General features: G+C 43.2%; 1 protein-coding gene across 2 annotated transcripts in view; it reads right to left on the reverse strand.

Moving 5' to 3' along the window:
• Window positions 1–1,939: 1,939 nt before the first annotated feature.
• LOC125459387 (plakophilin-3-like) overlaps window positions 1,940–22,551 on the reverse strand; it is an 81,939-nt gene continuing 61,327 nt past the window's right edge. For both annotated transcript variants that reach the window (XM_048545795.2, XM_048545793.2), the window contains exons 10-13: window positions 17,301–17,454; window positions 16,538–16,730; window positions 14,893–14,977; window positions 1,940–2,092 (exon numbers count right to left, since the gene is read on the reverse strand). In XM_048545795.2, coding sequence (XP_048401752.2) covers window positions 2,057–2,092; window positions 14,893–14,977; window positions 16,538–16,730; window positions 17,301–17,454 — 468 coding nt within the window. In that variant the 3' untranslated portion in view covers window positions 1,940–2,056. The remainder of the gene's footprint in view (window positions 2,093–14,892; window positions 14,978–16,537; window positions 16,731–17,300; window positions 17,455–22,551) is intronic.

Below are 22,551 nucleotides of genomic sequence, written 5' to 3' on the forward strand. Positions count from 1 at the left end.
TCCACTTCCCATGAATGAATAAAATGTGGACCTTTCAATTAAATAAAAAAAACTTTTATTTTTTATTTTTTTCTGGAGCTGATAAAGCAAAGCATCCGCACAATTTTATAAAAGCAAAGAAAGCTGTTGTTTAACAGATAAAGTCAGGACAGCCACAGCTTCGTTATATAAAAAAAGACATTCACAGAGAATAAAATTATTCACCCAATTATCTATGGAGTTAGAATTGTTCAACTCTTGTCTTATCACCTTTTCTAATTCAGACAGTCACTTTCCAACCATCTGGAAGATATCCACAATTTATAAATCTTTCTTCTCGTAATTTGCTTAGTCTATAGGAATCAGATAACCTTTTTTCCATTCCCCAGTCTGACTGTAAACACTGCTGCAGACTGTTACAGTCTTCATTCTCTAGCTCTGCAGTCTCCATCAGTCGCCACTCATGCTCCAGATATGGCTTCAGTTCTAGCAGGCCCCGAACCACTTTAGCCACTTTGGTGTTCAGTAGCTGCCTCCTCATTTCCCAGCCTCAATGTTAAATCCTGCTGTCCCTGACAGAAGATATGGAACATCTGCCACTGGCGAAGCAGACTTGGGTTCTCCTACAAGCCAAGGACCCCTCTGCTCCAACTACTTGGCCTGTATGAAAGGTTGCAAGTCGCTATGGGTTTAAGTATTTTAAGTTCCTGCTACAGTTCTTACAATACAAAGAACCTTGCAAGTCTTCCATCGACTTGCTGGATGGCAGTGGGAGGGAGAGGGGGACATTATTATGCAGATATATGTTTTATGTACAAATTGTTCATCCTAAAATAAACAAACACTCTTTAAAGCTTATTCTAAATTGTTTGTGATTTATCAAAAGGATAATAAGCTATTAAGTTTAAAATCCCATGCCCCAGAATATTGTCTAAACATTATCTACACATTCTGATTGGACAACCACCACCAAAACTCTGACAACATCCCAAATTTATTTCTTTGCTTCTCTGTTCCTAGATGTGGTTGACCCAAAGATTTTTCGTTCAGCAACTATAGCGTGAATACTTTGTTCATAAGATGTGGAAAATGTTCCAATGCACTCCGGTAACTTCTTCGTTGAAATCAGTGTTGGAATTGATGTAATTGAAATCTTGCCAATTTGCTTCATTTAAATTTATGCACAGGATGTGGGCATTGACTGGCAGGACCAGAATTTATTACCCGTCTTATCTGAATCAATTAATTGTATATTAATTCATATGGATTGCTCCAAGAATTTATCATTACTCTTTATTATGTTAGCACATGAATCTTGTTAACATTGGTCTCTTCTGCATTTTAATACTGCCTCTTCTCATTAATCATAGTTTGCTGATTCCATTAGGGCCCATTCCAGGCTACCTAATTCCTCATATCGATCATTAATCTTTTTTTTTTAAATTGAATAGGTGGGAAGAAGAGAACACAGCGAATAAATCTGTTGTCTGAAAACTAGCTGAGTGCACAATTGTAGAATGAAGTGTAATATACACTGTTTGGACACCTTGGAAGTTACAAGATTTTGTACATTTCAGGTATACATGTTTCAATTAGGTTGCTGAACAACTTGACCCATCAGTTAAAAGGGTGTAGGTTCTATTAAGACAGGCAGCTTGTTGCAGGATAACCTTCTAGGAGTTGAACCAGGAACTTGAGATTACAATTCAAGTACTAACATATTATTTAGAATGATATTACTTTGAAAATGAACAAACAAGTTAAAATCTGGATCACTGCTACATCTTGAAGAAAAGTGTAGACAGAAAAGAATTCTCTTCTGTACTTATCAAAAGTTTGTCTATACAAGTTTCAGAGTCATTGAACATCTATGTTCCTTGAGGTGACGTTCAGTCCCAATGTTTTAGTCGATTCAGACACAGCGAGGGCTGGTTTCCATTAACCCGAGAGCAGTTTGCAACACATACAAAAGAAAAATAGAATAGATAACAGTGAAGTTATCCTTCTTGGGGAGCAGTCTTCAGTAGTATCCACTTGTCTGTAGCTTTGATTAAGGAATTCGGTAGCAGACTTGACCTCAGTTGAACACAAAAGCGTCTTTTTGGTAACCTCTCTGCAACAGAAAGAGGAAAGGAAAATTGTACTGAATTCAGCAGATTTAAAATCTTCCATGAAGAAACTGTTCTAACTTTAAAACAAAAAAACAAACAGGAAAACATCTTGCCCTAATCCAGCACCTCTTAAGAACATCGCAATAACAAAGTGTGGAGCTGGATGAACACAGCAGGCCAAGCAGCATCAGAGGAGCAGGAAAGCTGACGTTTCAGGCCTAATGGCAAAATTACACTACAATGGACGCCATGCCAAAAAAAAGACTCATTTTAAAGGACAGTTTTCAAGAAGATGCAGCAGACAGGTTGTAAGAATTTAGTTTCAGTGATGGTGTAGAATGGAAACTTGGCCAACCACAGTGGGTTGGATGGGTGTGTATATGGGGGAAGAAGGGGTGAGAGAGAAGCTGGAGGATGCCAATGTTAAATCTGAAGCATGGGAACACCAGGAAGAGAAGGGGTATTGGGTAAGGGCAACCTGCAACTCAATAGGACATAGGCAGCAGGAGTTTGGGTATGAATTCAAGAACAAAATCAAAGTTGCTGGAAAAGCTCAGCAGGTCTGGCAGCATCTGTGAAGGAGAAAGCAGAGAGTTAGTGTTTCGGATCCGGTGACCCTTCCTCAGAATTCAATGGATGTGAATTCAATATTAATTCTGGATGTTAATTTTGATAATTAATGGAAAGCAAAGGAGTGGAGGGCTCAGTATCAGACAGATGGTAACCTTAAGTCTTCAAGAAAGAATTCACAAAATTACCAAGATAAAATACACACTCAACTGAAGGGTCATGCCAACATTTCAGCAAGGCCAGCATTCCATTGGAGATTTGTATGCTGTTGACTACAATGAGTTGTGCACTGCAATCTGTTTAGCTTGTGGTTTAGAATGTCAGGTTTCTGATAACAAATGCAGTGGGGTGGTAGTAAAGAATGTTAAATGTCTTCAGATTTCAGATGACAAGTTTTCACATGCAGGCTTTCAGCAAATTTTCAGAGAACATCTATTATTCTCTTCCCCTAGTCCAAACCTTTCCAGTCCTTTTGGATAAGTGTCATTCTTTTTAAAAAAAAATGTTCAGTTCAAAAATCTGCCAAATTAAATGAACAGTCAGGAGGATTCACCCTATAGAAATACTTTTTTTTTTGTCAGACAAGGAATCTGGGAACAGTTCAGACTTGTTCGACATGCAACCAGATCCCCTCCTCAACACTCCTGAGACTTGAATGAACATGTTTTACAAGCCAGTGTGGAGCTGCAGGCCAAGCAGCATCAGACGAGCAAGAAAATTGATGTCTTGGGTCAGGACCCTTCTTTAGAAATGGAGGAGGGGGAAGGGAGTTGGGAAATAAATAGAAAGAGGAGGGGTGGGGTTGGGGAAGATAGGTGGGGTGGTGATAGCTTGGATGCAGGTCAGGATTGGTGGGGATTGGTCAGTGGGATGGGTCGGGTGAACAGGTGGGAGAGAAGATGGTCAGGGTGCATCAAGTCAAGGAGGCAGGGATGAGAGGGAGGGTTGCTCACGGGATGAGGCCAGGGGTAGGGAAATTTTAAAACTATTGAAGTCCATGTTTGGGCCATTGGGCTGTAGACTGCCAGGGCAGAATATGAGGTGTTGCTGCTTGAGTCTGTGGGTGGCATCAGTGCGACACTGGAGGAGGCCCCAGATGAACGTCACCCAGTGAGTGGGAGGGGTAGTTAAAGTGGTTGGTGACGGGAAGGTGTTCTCATTTGTCGCGTACAGAGAGTAGATGCTTCATAAAATGGTCCCCGAGTCTACACTTGGTCTCACCGATGTACAGGAGGCTACATCGGGAAACATACGGACACAACAGACCAAGTTGACAGATGTGCAGGCGAACTCCTGTTTGATATGAAAGGTTTGTTGTGTGGCTTGAATGGAGGTGAGGAGGGGGAAGGTGTTGCACTTCCTGCAATTGTAGGGAAAGGTGCCAGGTTAGTGAGGAGTGTGGAATGGATGAGGGAGTAACAGAGTGAGCAGTCCCTACGAAAGGTAGGCAGGGCTGGGGAGGGAAATATCTCTTTGGTTCATGGGGTCAGATTGTAGGTGGCGGATAATGATATGCTGGATGTGGAAGTTGGTGGGTAGTATGTAAGAACCGGGGGACTCTGTCTTTGCCTTTGTTGGCAGGAGGCGGCTTGAGGGTACATAAGTGCAGGAAATGCAAGAGATGTGGTTGAGGGTATTTTTGATCAACGGAGGGAGAAAATCGCAGTTCTTGAAATAGGAGGACATTGGAATGAGCGGGAGCGGGACGCTCCATCTTGTGAGCGGATGTGGCAGAGGCACAGGAATTGGGAGTAGGGGACCAAAGTCAGGCAGGAAGTGGGGTGAGAAGAGACGTAATCCAGGTAGCTGTGCAAGTCGGTGGGCTTGAAATAAATGTCAGTTTACACGTGGTCACCAGAGATGGAGATAGAGATGGAGAGGTCCAGGAAGGAGAGGGAGGTATCAGGGATGGTTCAGGTGAGCTTGAGGTTGGGGTGAAATGTGTTAGTAAAGTTGGTGAACTGTTCAAGCTCCTTGTGGGAGCATGAGGCGGTGCCAATACAGTCATCAGTGTAAACAGAGGTGGAGGTAGGGGATAGTGCCAGTGTAACAGTGGAAAAAGGAGCTGTTCCAAGTATCCTACAAAGAGGCACGTATAGCTCGGCCAGGCCCTCCATCCTCCCTGACCAGACACAACCCTCTCCATCTTCTCTCCCACCTATCCATCCCACCAATCCCACTGACCAATCCCCACCACTCCCTACCTGCATTCACCAGTCACCATCCCACCTACCTTCCCTAGCCCTTCCCGCCTCTGTTTATCTCCTAGCTCCCTTTCCCCTCCCCATTTCTGAAGAAGGGTCCTGACCCAAAATGTCAACTTTCCTACTCCCCTGATGCTTCCTGGCCTGCTGTGCTCCTCCAGTTCCAGACCGTGTTGTCTCTGACTCCAGCATCGGCTGTTCCTGCTATCTCGGAATGTTTTACAAACTGTTGTGATTCCCTTGTCCTAACTGCAAAAATGCCAAACTCCAAAATGTTCAATTTCCCCAACTTGCAAGCAGGAATAACAATGATTCAATGTTCAGAAGAGCTAATAGAGAGCTGAACAGTTGCAAGCAAGTTGAGATATTCATTCCGGTGGGCAACACAGGAGAACAGGTTATAGGAGGCTGTTGTAGGCTGGATGGATTGGAGGTCAGACAGATGACAGCAAGATTGTTAAACTGGGACTTCACTTTTAAACAATAAGATTATAGGCCCCCGAAACGCCACGGGATTATTTAAGACCATTTCATGGCAGAGTGCTAATCAGGTCATTCTGTCGTGTTTTGGTGTTGCCTATTCTGCTTTCTGACCTACCGACTTACACGGTCTCTGTGTCAAACCCTCTCATCTGCAGCTTTTCCCCCTTTCTAACCACGTCACTAAGTCTTACTCTTCCTGCTGCTTCATTCTCCTGGCCTGCATTCCTAATCAAGATCCAGATCTGATCAGATGGCAGCGCTCCAGGCTTGTGGAAATGCTGATTCCAATGTTTACAAAAGCAGGCCAAAAAACTGGGCATACTGCTGCATGCAAGTCATCTCCCAACTCCCCACACCAGTCCAGCATCTAAAAGGCACCAGTCAAGAGAACAATATAGTACACGTCTAAATGAGCAAAACTCTCAACAGTCAAGAAACTCAACACCCTTCAGAGGAAAAAAGCTTGATAACCCAATGGCATCTTCAACATTTTCTTTCTATTCATTTAGTGGGAAGTGGGCATTGCCGGCTGAGCCAGCATTTCCTGCCCATCCATAGTTGCCCTTGAGAAGGTGGTGGTGAGCTGCCTTTTTGAACCGCTGCAGTCCACCTGCTGTGGGTTGACCCACAATGCCATTAGGGAGGGAATTCCAGGATTTTGACCCGGTGACAATGAAGGGATGGCGATATATATCCAAGCCAGAATGAGTGCCTTGGAGGGGAACTTTGAGGTGGTGGTGCACCCATACGTCTGTTGCCTTTGTCATTCTAGATGGACCATTTCCTCCACCAATAGTGTACTGTGTTGGCAGTGTAGACCATCTACAAAAGTTGCTGTTGCAACAAGGCTCCTTCCAACAGCACTTGCCAAACTTGTGACCTCTAGAAAGGCAAAGGAGAGCATGAGAACACTACCATCACCTGCAAGCTTCCCTCCAATTCATACACTATCCTAACTTGGGACTACCTCACCATTACTTCACTATCGCTGTGAAGGGAATTATGCCTTTACTCTACCTATAGTTCATGTGGGAAAAGGACTCTATCATAGAGACATTAGATCATATGGAACAGTTCTACACAGAGGCTCTACCGTTCCCTGCACAAAGTTATATTAAATAAACAACAACAGCAATGACAATGGCAACGATATTGCTGGAAAAGCTCAGCAGGTCTGGCAGCATGTGTGAGGGAGAAAACAGAGTTAATGTTTCGGGTCCCGTGACCGTTCCTCAGAACCCTTGTTCCTATGCTCTGAGGAAGGGTCACAGGACCTGAAACGTTAACTCTGTTTTCTCCTCCACAGATGCTACCAGACCTGCTTTTCCAGCAACTTTTTGTTCCAGATTTACAGCATCCGCAGTTCTTTTGCTTTTTATATTAAATAAAGCCTGTTGCTGTTCACTCGTAAGGTTGTCAATCTCACTCACAACAGTTGCACGGCAAAAAAATACTTTCCTCCCAACAGCATTGTGGGCTTACTTGCACTGCATGGACTGCAGCAATTCAAGACAACAGATCACCAGCATCTTCTCAAGGGTAATTAGGGATGGGTTAGCACTGCCCACAGCGCAGTAAAATAAAAAGACAATATGCAAATTGGAGAGGAATCATTGACTTGCAGCATGCACACAGTCAGTGAACCACACTTATTGCCCACAAGGTTTTAATTTCCTACTATTTACAGATTGTACTTATAAATCCACATTAGAAACAAAGGCTGCACTAGCATGGTGACGAGATTCTCACTGGTTATTTAAGGAACTAATTAGCCAACAGCAAATGTTTTGATAAGTTGATAAAGTTTGATAAAATAAAACAATTTAATGGCAGTATTAAAATAAATCAAGTACATGTACATTAATAACTTTAAAATGGGTGACAATTACTATATGCTTTTCAAATTTCCTTCTCAATTGAAGCTTATGTTTTGTGGTATTTTCACAATGATATATTAGGATTTTCCTGTGTGCGCGAACAGCAAACCAGTCAAATCAAACATCTCGACATTAATAACTGAATGGTACAATGCAAAAGTAGGACTAATTATTTCGGCTTTAAAAGCAGCAAATGATAGTTTAATGGTTTTAGCCTGTAACAGATAGGTGGCAAGTAAAGTGATGCCATTATTTCAGATGAAATATACTTCTGCATTCAAATAGCTCACATGCTAATATCTGTCAAGCTGTCCTCCTAATTCCCTTGCTACTGCTCCTAATTAAACCCAAGCGGTCTATCGTATTACCAGCTGACTGGCAAAATGAATTTATGGGTGTTAGTGCCAGAATCAAATGAAACCTTTCAAAATCATTGTGGTACGTATCAGAGCAAAATGCTTGGTGATTCCATTGATAGAGCTCTGGCACTTTCAGGAACTAAACATTTTATCTTATTAAGTCAGTTATAAAAAAGTAACATTATCTGCACCCTGAAGACACTCTCACTGCGTCACAATGTGTTGAAAGGCAAAGTGGTGCTGACCACCAGCGTTTAGTTATTCACCCACTCAGGCAGCAAGGTGTCTTTTTCAACACTTTTGTACACACACACCAAAATACCGTCCAACATGTTCATCCTCAATAGGGCTCTCAGTCTTTTAAACACCACATCTGAACATAGAAAGACAATTAACATGAGGAACTGTGGCACTCACAGCAATATCTTTGATGATCAGCGTATAAAGCAACTGGAAGGAAAGATGCATTGAAAACCTCTTTAGGGGTTATACATCAATGGTTGAGAACGTCTGTTCTGGAGCCAAAACATTAAACACTCCTGCACCAAGTGCTGGAAGCAAGGGTAAATGTTCAAATAGCAGAACTGCATCCGTGGCTCTCCAATAAAACTGATTTTAAAACACAGCCATCTTACTCTAGCAAGTCAAGAAACCGTCGGCATGTGTCCAAGACGAGAGATGACAAATCGTTTTAAAAGCTATACTTTGTTTAAGTTTTAAAATCTGGACTGAAGCAAGGCCAACACTGATCACATGATGCAAGGTGAGTACAATTTCAGGGAAGTTCCTATCAGCAGCTACCAGAACAAAACTAAAACTACCATCCTCCTGGAATCTCTTACATCCTGTGTGGTCACTGTACTCAAACCAAACTAGAAAGAATCTCCCCATAGGGACTGAGAATAAAGGAAAACTATTGAAATTCATTATGCCAAAGGGACACAAACTGCTCCCAATTTATCTCTCAGCACATATAGTTATGCTTGCGGAGATGCTAATATGTCCCATTTATGTCCCAAGGTGAATACAGGACTTGTGGTGAGAGAGATAGGAATCGATTGCTAAATTGAAACTCAAATCCTTAAATAAGCCTGTCAGTCTGCCTCTAGAGAAGTTAACTGTAATTTCTGGGATCCATTGTAGAAATCTAGTCTACGGTTAACATCACAGGTTCGTAAGAGTACTTGCATCTTGGTATGATGTAGTGCTGAATGATAGTCTACCAGGTCTCAGGTTTCTGCTGTCAAAATGAATTAAAGAAGCTGTAGGGATGCTATAGATTGCCTTCATGTCAAGCAATGAAGGAAAATAAAATGGGCCTGTATCTGGATCATAAAACCTCCCAAGAGTAAGGAGTTATGTTGAGGTGTCAGATATGGCAGAATGCTTGTTAGCATTGAGATTGGCTGCAAGACCCTCGACAGGAAACCATACTCCAGGCTGACCTGAATAAAAACATAAATTAGTGGAGAGCCTCAGCAAGTCTGGCAGCATCCTTGGAGAGAGAAAGAGAAAGAGACACAGAGTTAACATGGAGTCTGAGATTTTATTGGACTGTGGTATTCTCTCCATTGATGCTGCTAGACCTGCTCAGCTTGTCCAGCAATTCCGGGTTTTATTTCAGATTTTCACCGTCTGCAGTATTTTGCTTTTGTCCAGAGTAAGCTAAACCTGCTTCAAGTCCAACACTGCCTCGAAGCCTAGTGCTTTAGAAGGTTCTGTTATCATTAGAAATGTGGATAAAGTCCATACACCAGCATTTTGTTGTACATTCTTCAACATCAAATGTAATCTAGAGATGTCAGCCTGAATCCAAGCTTCTACAGGAATGAAAACCTTCCCTGGACACTCATTTTTTGTACTTGAGACACAAATCACATGAATTAGTATCCATATCTTTTGATTTATAAGTTATTCCTAATTATAACCTCTTTCTTTTTATTTTTCTTTCGCACGCAAGAGTGAGCGAGTAATCAGGCGTGAGAGAGAGATTAGTCATCACAGGGTTCGAATGGATGAATAAACCCAAGTTAATCTTTAAACCCTAACAAGAGTTCGTTGAGAGTCATTTGAAAAAAGAACTGGACTTCAGGATTGGAGACACCACACCACAGCCTATTTCAAAGGGAACAGAAGGTAAATTAAAGATCACCCTGTTTATAGGCAGAGAGGAGAAAGAAAAATGATAGGCACTCAAATTGCCTCTCTTCACAGTTAGTAATGTTGTTTATCTATCAAGACCAAGCACCTTGAAACAGGGAGAGGAATGGGAGGTTGAGGAATATGAATAGCCCATTTTCATTTTACTGACAGTAAAGAACCTCAGTACTGCCTTAAAATGAAAATATATATTTTTGGGAGTTGCCTGTTTGTACAAACTTGGACATTTGGTGACTTATTTTTAAGCAATTGCTGCGACACATGGCCCAGAGCTCTGTGCCGTACAGAAGTGCTCACAGTTGCCAAGCAGCATTCCCAACCCACAGTTACTACACTGTCCCAAATCTAAAAGCCTTCCGGAAGCAGTATTGGGAGCATGGCAGGAAGTCCCAAAGCTAGCTAGCTTTTAAATTTGCAAATCTTGACAACTGAATGGAGGTTCACAGAAAACTAAGATGTGGAAGTATTTAAGAGAAAAATAAAAACAGGCTAAAGTTTGAGGGATTAAAAAAGAACTCAACATGTTGCAGCGCAGTTTGCAATCAGAAACCTCTAAATACCCTACTCTGTCTGATCAAAAAAAGTCAGTGTACAATAGACCTTCCTGGGTGAGTGGGTCAGCTTCACAGTTTGTAACTCATCACCACAAGATATCGCAGAATGATTCATGGATTTATATTTCTAATTTTCTTCCACGCTCTTTGTGGTGTTGTCTGGTATCCACTCTGTGATTAGATTGTTCACTGCACTTCTTCCTACATTTCCCAAATGCTGAGCAGCTTTACAGCTCCCTTGTTGACCGGGGTATTGGATAACTCGTGAATTTATGCTCCAATAATGCCTTCAACAACTTCTGAATTCAACAAGCAAATAGAACTGCAATTTTCAGTTGTTTATTGCTTGAAATAGTGTGTGTTGGGAACTGAAGATAATCTTCTTGCCATTAATTCCTTTGCTGATTTATGCTGGAATATGCATCATCACTCCAATGGTCTGTCCATCTGTATGTTTGTAATTGACTTGTAAGTATTATTATGCTATTCGATCAAGGGATTTAAGATTGCAAACCTCGTCCTGCCATACCTGACACCTCAACATAAAACCTCCCAACAAGAGTAAGGAGTTATGATCCAGATACAGGCCGATTTTATTTTCCTTCATTGCTTGACATGAAGGCAATCTATAGCATCCCTACAGCTTCTTTAATTCATTTTGATGGCAGAAACCTGAGACCTGGTAGACTGTATCGTTCAGCACTACATCATACCAAGATGCAAGTACTCCACATCCCGGGGAAGGAGTTAAACTGATTGCAAAGTTATCCAACCTTTTCTTGCAATGAGAGGTCACATTTCAATCTTTCCAACCCCCCTCCCCCCAGTGTGTTGATGAGCAAATTTCAGAAATGTTTAGCATTAATATGAATTTCATAATCAATACAATACATTGACAATTTTAAAAGGTGTGGAATTAATAAAAATGACCATTACAGCATGCCAAGCAGCAGAGCTAACGAATAAAATGTTTTCTTTCTTTTTTCTGTCTCTCTATCCTTACGTGTGAGAGAGAGAGAGAGAGAGAGAGAGAGAGAGAGAGAGAGAGACAGACAGACAGACATACGAGATGTCAAATGCTGATTGTGGTATTTTTCCACATGATCACTCAGAGTACCTTGTCATATTTGTTACTGTCACCAGTATGTTAACTAGCTAAGGGTGATTTGAAATAATATCATAATACCAATCCTCCTTTGTCTTTGTTTTACCTTGTGCTTGCCTAGTGACTAGTGCTAGAGCATAAGAGATTTAGTTATTACACTGTTCTTAGACAACAAAAATGTTTATTGCAATAAATGCAACTACGTTTGGCCAGCTGTAATCACTGGAACCTTACAGAGCTGGTAGAGGTACATCTACTCCCTCCGAAAGTGACAGCAGTTTTCCTCATCTGCACCCACAAACAGTGAAACATCAGTAGAATAGGGGGAGCTAACGCTGCATGAATTTTCAGTTAAAATCCTGTACGACATCGATGACCAAAGAAGCAGGTGGGGACCGAGGAAAAGCTTAGATTTTGTGTTTAACTAAAATCAACTTTCCCATCTGCCTCCAGTGGCTGATACCCTGAGCTGGCCTCAGCGGAAATGACATGGAAGTGGCACTTGGGGGTGGATTGCCTTTCTGCCTGGTTTTTCCTCCTCTCCCAGCCTACTTTGCGGGTAGGGTTCTGGGGAATGAAGGTGAGGAGGCGGGTAAGGCTGTGCGCACGTCTGGTTCTAATACAGCCTCAGGATCACAGGTGCCTTCACTCGCTCCGTCCCTCACAGCATGCCACTGTTCCACACTGATTCACTCCCATACTTTGTTTACCTTGGACACATACCTTCCGTGGCTGCCAGGCCCGGGGATTGAACATTTTACCAATTTTAGGTTGGTTGCAAAGTCACAAAAGATGCGTTCACTGTTCGACCCACCAGCTACCCAGCCATGGCTTATGTGCTGTTACGGCCACTGCTCTTCCTCTTGGCTTCCCCAGCACACATTGCCATCTAAGGAAACTGTGCCTGTGCTGGAGGGTGGGAGAAAAAGCAATGGCCCATGGTGGAGAGACCAAGGGCTAGTGAGTTTTGAGAAGATTTGTAGCTCAGGTTGAGGTTCTGGATGTTGGTTTGCTCGCTGAGCTGGAAGGTTAGTTTTCAGACATTTCATCACCATTCTAGGTAACATTATCAGTGAGCCTCTGAGAAAGCACTGGTGTTATGTCTCGCTTTCTGTTTATCTGTTTAGGTTTCCTTGGGTTGGTGATGTCATTTCCTGCATTGATGTCATTTCCTGTTCTTTTTCTCAGAGGATGGTAGATTGATTTGGTGCCAATGTGTTTGTTGATGGAGTTCCAGTTGGAATGCTATGCTTCTAGGAATTCTCGTGTGTGTCTCTGATTGGCTTGCCCTAGGATGGATGTGTTGTCCCAATCAAAGTGGTGTCCTTCCTTATCTGTACGTAAGGATACGAGTGATAGTGGGTCATGTCGTTTTGTGGCTAGTTGATGTTCATGTATCCTGGTGGCTAGCTTTCTGCCTGTTTGTCCAATGTAGTGTTTGTCACAGTTCTTTCAAGGTATTTTGTAGATGACGTTCGTTTTGCTTGTTGTCTGTATAGGGTCTTTTCAGTTCATTAGCTGCTGTTTTAGTGTGTTGCTGGGTTTGTGGGCTACCCTGATGCCAAGAGGTCCGAGTAGTCTGGCAGTCATTTCGTAAATGTCTTTGATGTAGGGGAGAGTGGTTATGGTTTCTGGGCCCGTTTTGTCTGTTTGTTTGGGTTTGTTGCTGAGAAATCGGTGGACTGTGTTCATTGGGTACCCGTTCTTTTTGAATATGCTGTATAGGTGATTTTCCTCTGCTCTGCGTAGTTCCTCTGTGCTGCAGTGTGTGGTGACTCGTTGGAATAATGTTCTAATGCAGCTCCATTTGTGGGTGTTGGGATGGTTGCTCCTGTAGTTCATATTTGGTCCGTATGTGTTGTTTTCCTGTAGACGCTGGTTTGAAGTTCCCCATTGGCTGTTCGCTCTACTGTGACATCTAGGAATGGCAGTTTGTTGTTGTTTTCCTCCTCTTTTGTGAATGTTATGCCAGTAAAGGGTATTATTGATGGTCTTGAAGGTTTCCTCTAATTTGTTTTGTTTAGTGATGACAAAGGTGTCATCCCCGTAGCGGACCCAAAGTTTGGGTTGGATGATTGCCAGAGCTGTTTGTTCGAGTCTCTGCATTACTGCCTCTGCTAAGAACCCTGATATCGGCGATCCCATGGGTGTACCGTTGGTTTAGGCCTGGTGAGCCATATTCCTTGGGCCACCAATTAGACAAACCTGATCTACGGATTAACTTTGCACCCAAGACTGGAATTGACCATAAGATATACAGGCAGAAGTAGGTCATTTAGCACTTCAAGTCTGCCTTGCCATCTAATGAGATAGTGACTGATCTGATGATCCTCAGACTGCACTTCTTGATACAATAAAGAGTACACTCCAAGGTTGTGCACCAGGAAAAGAGCTTCAAAATGCATTCAACCAGAGTCAGAAGTTACATGACACTAGCTTACAGTCCAGCAGGTTTATTAAAAACAATAAGCTTTCATAGTGCCCCTCACCTGACGAAGGAGCAGTGCTCTGAAAGCGTGTAATTTTAAATAAACCTGTTGGACTATACCTTGGTGCTGCGTGACTTTTGACCTTGTCCAGCCTAGTCCAACACCAGCACCTCCACAAGATGGCCACCTTCGACCAGATGCAATGCTTCCACTCTTTCCACTGCCGCAGAGTTACAAAACAGCAGGCAAACCTTTCAAATTAGTACACGCACTTGATTAGTTGTGCTCAAGGGATCATTGTCGGTGAGCCATTAACAGGTTTGTCGGAAGCGTGCGTTCACAAGGTTAGGCTCTTAAATTAGCGTTCATCGTCACAACAAAAGCCTTCCTTTGTGTATTTAGAACTTCCAGTGAAACAAAAATGAATAATTCATTCCTGGAAAAGCAAAGCAGCCAACAGACCAAGTCTCTTGTTCAACACTGCTTTAAAAGATGAGTCTCACCATCTGCTGACAACCTGCATTCATTTGGAACATTAGTGCAGAAACGCTTGATGGTACCTCGTGGGGACGTAATCAAACCCCATGACACACAAAGGAGAGGAATGTTAGAACTAATGACTAGCTTGGGCAACAATGATTTAGAGAGTTTCTTACAAAGCAGGACACAGGAGTGTGAAGAGCTGTTAGATAGTTACAAAGGTCAAATAGTACAAAGAAGTTCATGCACAAAATGCTAAAATTGGTTGAAAAAGAACAAGGAGTTGTCAGAGAGTCGCGGGGCATAGGGACGGTCCAGATTAGAAAAAAATGAAATCTAGGTGATGATATTTAAGCATATTTTTCATCTTTTATCTCAACTGAATAGGACTGAATAAGCCCTTTAGGACGAAAAGGAAAATTCAAATGCTCCACATTATGCATGGGCATGTGACACTGTTTTGCACAAAGCAAAGATCTGCCATTAACTGCTGATTGTTGTCATCAAATACTTTGCGAAGTAACAGTGCAAGTTGAACTGGTCTGGGTGTAGCTGCTATTTTTAATCACATTCATACTTACTGACTTGTATTCACGATGCAAGGACTTGTAATACCACATATTTCCCAAAAGACTGCTGGCAGCTTTTACTGCTTTCTCAGCTTCACTGAAAACAAAACGCAAACAAACATGAGCTAGGCCAACCAAAATCCAAATGTATTACTCTTTATCATTATGCAAGTTTATATTGTCAAAATGCCCAATGAAATAAATATTGACCATGGAACATGCTCTCAAATCAATGAGACATCAAAGCATGGAATCAACAAGATTCCAGTTTGCATTTGTGTTCTCAGGTTACCCAATTACCTGAAGTGAGTTATCGAGCCAGTAGCTATGTGTGGAGCACGTAGGCAACCTCTGTTTAGTTAAAATGTAAATGGTTTGCAAATAACAAAACCGTGCACCATGAAGACAGAGGAGGGCAATTGGGCTTGTTTTAAATGAGATTCAGAAGTTTAATGTAACCTCATCTTTAAAGTGCACATTCTTTATGCTGTTGATGACTAACAGATGTGGAGGTTCTGATTAAAGGTTGATTTGCTTGTGAAAAAAACTGAAGTATATGCACTGGTTGTTATTCTTAACAAGCAGAAGAACTCAACAACTAAGAAAGGAAACAAGGAGTCAGGTATTTGGGTCTTGCAGGCATGTTCCATCCTCCTCAACTCCATTTCTTCATTTCTTGGTATCCAAAAATCTATTTTGTCTCTATCTTGAACATACTTCACAAGTGAGCATCCACAACTATGGGAGGGAGACATTTCAAAAACATGGATAGCCCCTTGACTGAAGAAATTTCTCCTTACCTTGGTCCCAACAGGCTAATCCCTTTCTGAAGCTGTACATTCTAGATTCCCTAGCCTGGAGAAGCAACTTAAAAATGAAAAAAACTATGAACAGAAGTAGGCCATTCAGCCCCTCTAGCCTGCTCAATCATTCAAAAAATTCATCTCTGTAACCCAGCATGGGGTTTTTATGGCTAACCCAGCTAACCTACACGGCAACCTTCAGCATGGCCAATCCAGCTAACCTGCACATCAGTGGACTGTGGGAGGAAACTGGAGCACCTGGAAGAAATCCATGCAAACACAGGGTGAATGTACAACTCTACACGGACAGTTACACAAGGCTGGAATTGAACCCAGGTCCCTGGCACTGTGAGGCAGCAGTGCTAACTGCTGAGCTGCCCAGAGGACCCTGTACTACAAGCATATAAATTAACTCTCATATTACACAATAATACATCCAAAATAGCCTGTTCCCTAGCCTGTTCCACAATATACAAGAAACTGGCCAGAGGCTCCTTTAGAAGCATCTTCCAAACTCAAGCACTACTATCTAGAAAGGGAAGGGCAACAAATACTTGGAAACACCACAATCTGCAAATTCCTCTCCAAGCCACTCACTACCTTGACATGGAAATATATCAGCTTGACTGTCATTGTTCAAAACCCCTGGAACTCCACTCCCAGCAGCGCTGTATCAACACTGAGTGACCTGCAGCAGTTCAACTCACCACAGCCTTCAAGGGTAATTAGGAATAGACAAGAGGTGCTCGCCTAGCCAGCACCACCACATTTCCCTGAATAAATAACAACCAAATACCCATTGACAAATTTATCTTGCACACAATCCATAATATCACAGCGAATGACCCACTTACCTATCTCTTCGGTGTTTGATGTTCATGAGTTTCCTTAATCCATTATGGTTCACAATCTGTCTTGGAGCTTCACTAGTCTCCACAACCAGATTGTTCAGTATCATGCAAATATTAGCTGCCACCTCGTTTGATGGTGAAGAGAAACTGCCATCCTCTGGTAACTTTTGCAGGAGTGGTCCAATCAGCTTGATTGCTGTGGAGAATAAGTGACATTTTTTGGAAGTTGTTTTTAAAACTAAAGTATAATTGCAATGATGAACCACATCTGTATCGTACAATACAGTGGAAACTGAAGACATAGCATTTGCATTTTAAATTGTACTTGAGACACAGATGGCTAACACGTCTCATGGGGGTGGAGGTAGTGTGGTCACTGGAAATCACATTCTCCATGCTCAGAGACAGATTACAAAACAATAATAATGAAGCGTTGGGCGAAAAGATTTTATACCTTGCAACATTCTTCAATAACTCCTCAGCATAGCATCTTCCAAATGATGACCTACCATTCTGCTAATCGTGTAGATGACACATCTTATCATCAGGTTTGTCTCAGTCTGCCTTTCATTTACTTTGAGTAAGGGTGAGGTCTATGTTCCCCTTCTCCTGGGGTTTCCAACCACTTTCGGCAAATGCAAACCAATCTGTTGTAGCTCAGGCACAGTATCAAAATTGGGAATTCAAGCCAACTGGAACTATTGTACAAATCATCAAATGCTCTTACTTACAAATGGTTTCCATGAGCGGTTATGTGGTTACTCACCTACATCCTCCTTGTTCCTTGCATGGACTGTAAGATTTCGAAGCAGACCAGTCAATGACTTAAGTACATTGTCATTGTTGCTGTTCAAATAATTCATGAGAGTGTACCATGTTCTGTCTTGATCCATTGTTATGCGACTTATCACAGAGGCCCACTGAACAAAAGACAGAGAGACTAACATAATCACACTCTGGAAGATCCAAGCATCATGACTCTCCACATTCAGAACAGAATCCTGCATCTGATTTTTCCGATCTACACATGATAAACAATTAGGGTACTGACAGCTTGAGTTGGAGAAGGCTGTAAAGACAGCAATAAAAAGACTGAAGTAACAGAAGATACTGTAATATTCGGCAACAGATTAATCTTTATAATGATATATTTAGCCAGCATTGTTGGGTGGAGGAATAGGACAAGGCAAGAAAACAGAGTTATGCATTTCAAGAGAAGAAAAGTGGCCTTTAGAGATCATGCAAAATTCATGATAGTATACACAGATATTCAAATAAGCATTTCAGTAAGCAATAGTCATTTTAAAGTAAACACTAAAAATGCTATAGTCTTAGGTGACCATTGGGCTGCTTTCTCATTACAGCGAAGACTAAAGGTGAGTTTAACCCGAGGGTCACCACACCTCAGGTAAGGGGTAATGTTGAGAAGGCTGAACCTTCATGGTAACCTCAGTTAATGTGGAGAATTGAACCAGCCAACTGAGCTAACGGACATCCATTTGACAGCAGAAACATTGAGAAGATCTTGTCTCAACTACAGACCAGCATTTTGGAGAGAAATTGCATCATGCACAACAAATGGTGAATTTATGCAAAGAATTACAAAAGTAGTCATACGCTCTAGAAAAAAATCCTTTGCGCAATCAATAAAGGTTTAATATATACATTTGTCTGACAACCTCATGGGGATTATTAGTAGCTCAATACCAAGTTCAATATGTGACAATAAAAGGTGTTTCTATTCTAGGGCCTGAGCATCTTCTTCCATGTCCTTCCCCTAATCCAGGTCTTGTCATCACATGGGATGCTACCACATACTACCTGTTTTCAGCCACTAACACTCCTCATTAGCAGCTGTCGATTCACCCAGGCTGACCTTTGCACATTCCTTTGTCTGCCCATCTGCTGTTCTCTCTCTCAGCTCCAGCACCACCTATCATTTATTTCTCCCCCCTACCTATCCTCAGCAGACAGGCCAAGCTTTTCCTAGCTACAATCAGTTCTGAAGAAGGGTCACTGGATCCGAAATGTTAACTTTGATTTTTCTCTCCACAGATGCTGCCAGATATGCCAAGTTTCTCCAATAGTTCCTGTTTTTGTTTCATCAAATTATTGTCAATTGGCATAATACAAACTAATCTGTCTCACTAACACCCTTTGGGGAAGCAGATTTGCCATCTTTACCTGAGCGAGCCAACACGGTTGACTCTTAACTGCACTTTTATATGGTCTAGCAAGGGACACAGTTCCACAGCAATTAATCTTTTTTTTCTTAAACATTCACAGCACGAGGGGCAGCACTGGCCAGGCAGCATTTAATGCCCAGAGGGCAGTTAAGAATCAGCCACATTGCTGTGGGTCTAGGGCCAGACCAGGTAAGGATGGCAAGATAATAAAATGTGAGGCTGGATGAACACAGCAGGCCAAGCAGAATCTCAGGAGCACAAAAGCTGACGTTTCGGGCCTAGACCCTTCATCAGAGATGGCAGTTTCCTTCCCTAAAAGGGCATTAATGAACCAGATGGGTTTTTCCCCCTGACAATCAACAACGGATTCACAATCATTGCTAAATTCTTAACTTCATTTATTTATTGAATTCAAATTCCACCATCCGCCACGATGGGATTCGAACCTGGATCCTCAGAACATTATCTGCGTCTCTGGACTATCAGTCCAATGATAATACCAGTAGGCCATGTGTAATGGGCAACAAATGCTGGTCTTGCCATGTAGACATCTCATGAAAGAATAAGTACATTTTTAATAGAGTATATTATGTTATATTCCTGTTGGTTGTGCTCCAATAAACACACATTCAATTAATGGGAGAGAGAGATAATGGGAACTGCAGATGCTGGAGAATTCCAAGATAATAAAATGTGAGGCTGGATGAACACAGCAGGCCAAGCAGCATCTCAGGAGCACAAAAGCTGACGTTCCTGCAAAAATTCCATCCACTATTCCCAATTCCTCCGCCTCCGCCGCATCTGCTCCCACAATAAGACATTCCACTCCTGCACATCCCAGGTGTCCAAGTTCTTCAAGGACCGCAACTTTCCCGCAACAGTGATCGAGAACGCCCTTGACCGCGTCTCCCGTATTTCCCGCACCACATCCCTCACACCCCGCCCCCGCCACAACCGCCCGAAGAGGATCCCCCTCGTTCTCACACACCACCCTACCAACCTCCGGACACAATGCATCATCCTCCGACACTTCCGGCATTTACAATCCGACCCCACCACCCAAGACATTTTTCCATCCCCACCCCTGTCTGCTTTCCGGAGAGACCACTCTCTCCGTGACTCCCTTGTTCGCTCCACACTGCCCTCCAACCCCACCACACCCGGCACCTTCCCCTGCAACCGCAGGAAATGCTACACTTGCCCCCACACCTCCTCCCTCACCCCCATCCCAGGCCCCAAGATGACATTCCACATTAAGCAGAGGTTCACCTGCACATCTGCCAATGTGGTATACTGCATCCACTGTACCCGGTGTGGCTTCCTCTACACTGGGGAAACCAAGCGGAGGCTTGGAGACCGCTTTGCAGAACACCTCCGCTCAGTTCGCAACAAACAACTGCACCTCCCAGTCGCAAACCATTTCCACTCCCCCTCCCATTCTTTAGATGACATGTCCATCATGGGCCTCCTGCACTGCCACAATGATGCCACCCGAAGGTTGCAGGAACAGCAACTCATATTCCGCCTGGGAACCCTGCAGACTAATGGTATCAACGTGGACTTCACCAGTTTCAAAATCTCCCCTTCCCCAACTGCATCCCTAAACCAGCCCAGTTCACCCCCTCCCCCCACTGCACCACACAACCAGCCCAGCTCTTCCCCCCCACCCACTGCATCCCAAAACCAGTCCAACCTGTCTCTGCCTCCCTAACCGGTTCTTCCTCTCACCCATCCCTTCCTCCCATCCCAAGCCGCACCCCCATCTACCTACTAACCTCATCCCACCTCCTTGACCTGTCCGTCTTCCCTGGACTGACCAATCCCCTCCCTACCTCGCCACCTATACTCTCTCCACCTATCTTCTTTTCTCTCCATCTTCGGTCCGCCTCCCCCTCTCTCCCTATTTATTCCAGTTCCCTCTCCCCATCCCCCTCTCTGATGAAGAGTCTAGGCCCAAAACGTCAGCTTTTGTGCTGCTGAGATGCTGCTTGGCCTGCTGTGTTCATCCAGCCTCACATTTTATTATCATTCAATTAATGGGTTTGTGTTTACATGGGGGAAAAGTGACGGACTACCCACAATACCACATGCCAACCAAAATAGTTACGGGTTTCAATTTTTCTAAAAATACACTAATGTTTGTGTCGATAGCAGTGACATGCTTTTTTATACATGGTATCTGTATTATATTTTAACTCAAGATAATAAAATGTGAGGCTGGATGAACACAGCAGGCCCAGCAGCATCTCAGGAGCACAAAAGCTGACGTTTCGGGCCTAGACCCTTCATCAGATGCTGCTGGGCCTGCTGTGTTCATCCAGCCTCACATTTTATAATCTTGGATTCTCCAGCATCTGCAGTTCCCATTATCACTTATATTTTAACTCCCCTGGTTACAGGAGTGACGCCAGAGGACTGGAAGACTACCAATGTTGTACAGTTTTAAGAAGGAGGAAGGACTCAGAGTAATTGTAGCCAGTGAGCTTGATTCTGATTGTGAGGCATTAATGCTAAGGCATAGTGTAAAATTTCCTTTAGAAAGGCACAGATAAAATCAGGGAAAGTCAACACGGATTTCCTAAAGACAGATGACATCCGACTGACTAGATTTGTTCTTCGGATGTTTACATTTGTATAGGTGACGGCAGTGCAGTGGATGTGATCAACATAGATTTTAGTAAGGCCTTTGACAAGGTTCCACATGGCTGAGATTTAAAGGAGAATGGGAATTTGGATCCAAATTGGGCTTTGGTTCAGGAACATAGCAGCAGAAGGCCATTCAGTCCCTTGAGTCTGCTCCACTATTTTAGATCATGGCTGATCACCTAACTCAACTCGAATCCCACACTGCCCTGTATCCCTGTATCCTGTCAGTAACTGAAAATCTACTATACCTGCTTTGAAACTGATTGAGCTTCCACAACCCTCTGCAAAAGAGAACTCCAACAATACACCACCTTCTGAGTGAACAGCTTCCTTCTTATCTCTGTTGTAAATGTTTTTACCTTTTGTGGTGAGCACGGCACCCTGGATCACATGGAGAAGAAATATCCTCCGAGTCTACGGTCAACCCCTTCATGAATGTTGTAGGTTTCTCGGAGGTTGTCCTTCACTCATCTGAATGCCAGAGAATACAGGCCTAGTCTTCTCAATCTGTCCTCAAGGGACAGTTCCACCATCTCAGAAATCAGCGTGTGAGCCTCTACTACACTGCCTCTATGACAAGTATATGATTCCTTCGGTAAGAACAGAACTGCACACAACACTTTAGGTGCGTCTCACCAGTTTTCTATGCAATCAAAGCAAGGCCTATTTGCTCCTGTACTCAAATTGTCTTGCAAGAAAGGCTATCACACAGTTTGCCTTCCTTACGGCTTGCTGCAAATTCACAGGGAGGTTTTTTTTTCGCGGCAATGATCTGTTAACAACAGGTGCCATTGGGCTCAATGTTCCTTGCTTTTTGTGCAGGTTGTATCCCTGCAATCTGCCAGCCTTGGCCTTTGCCAGAGCTGCCAAGTTGCTGGACCATGAGAGAGCGAGAGAGGTGGAGGTGGTGGTGGGGGGGGAAGAGAGGGAGAGAGAGCGAGAGACGGTGGGGGTGGGGGAAGAGGAGGAGGAGGGGGAGGGAGGGAGGGAGGGGGAGAGCGAGAGAGAGAGAGAGAGAGAGAGGAGAGAGAGAGAGAGAGAGAGAGAGAGAGAGAGAGAGAGAGAGAGAGAGAGAGAGGGGTGGAAGAGACAGAGAGAGCGCGAGAGCGGAGCGAAGGGGAGGGGGGAGAGAGAGACAGAGAGAGAGAGAGAGAGAGAGAAAAAGAAGAGAGACGGGGGCAAGAC

Source organism: Stegostoma tigrinum, chromosome 17 (genome assembly GCF_030684315.1).
Source record: "Stegostoma tigrinum isolate sSteTig4 chromosome 17, sSteTig4.hap1, whole genome shotgun sequence".
NCBI classification, from domain to species: Eukaryota; Metazoa; Chordata; class Chondrichthyes; order Orectolobiformes; family Stegostomatidae; genus Stegostoma; species Stegostoma tigrinum.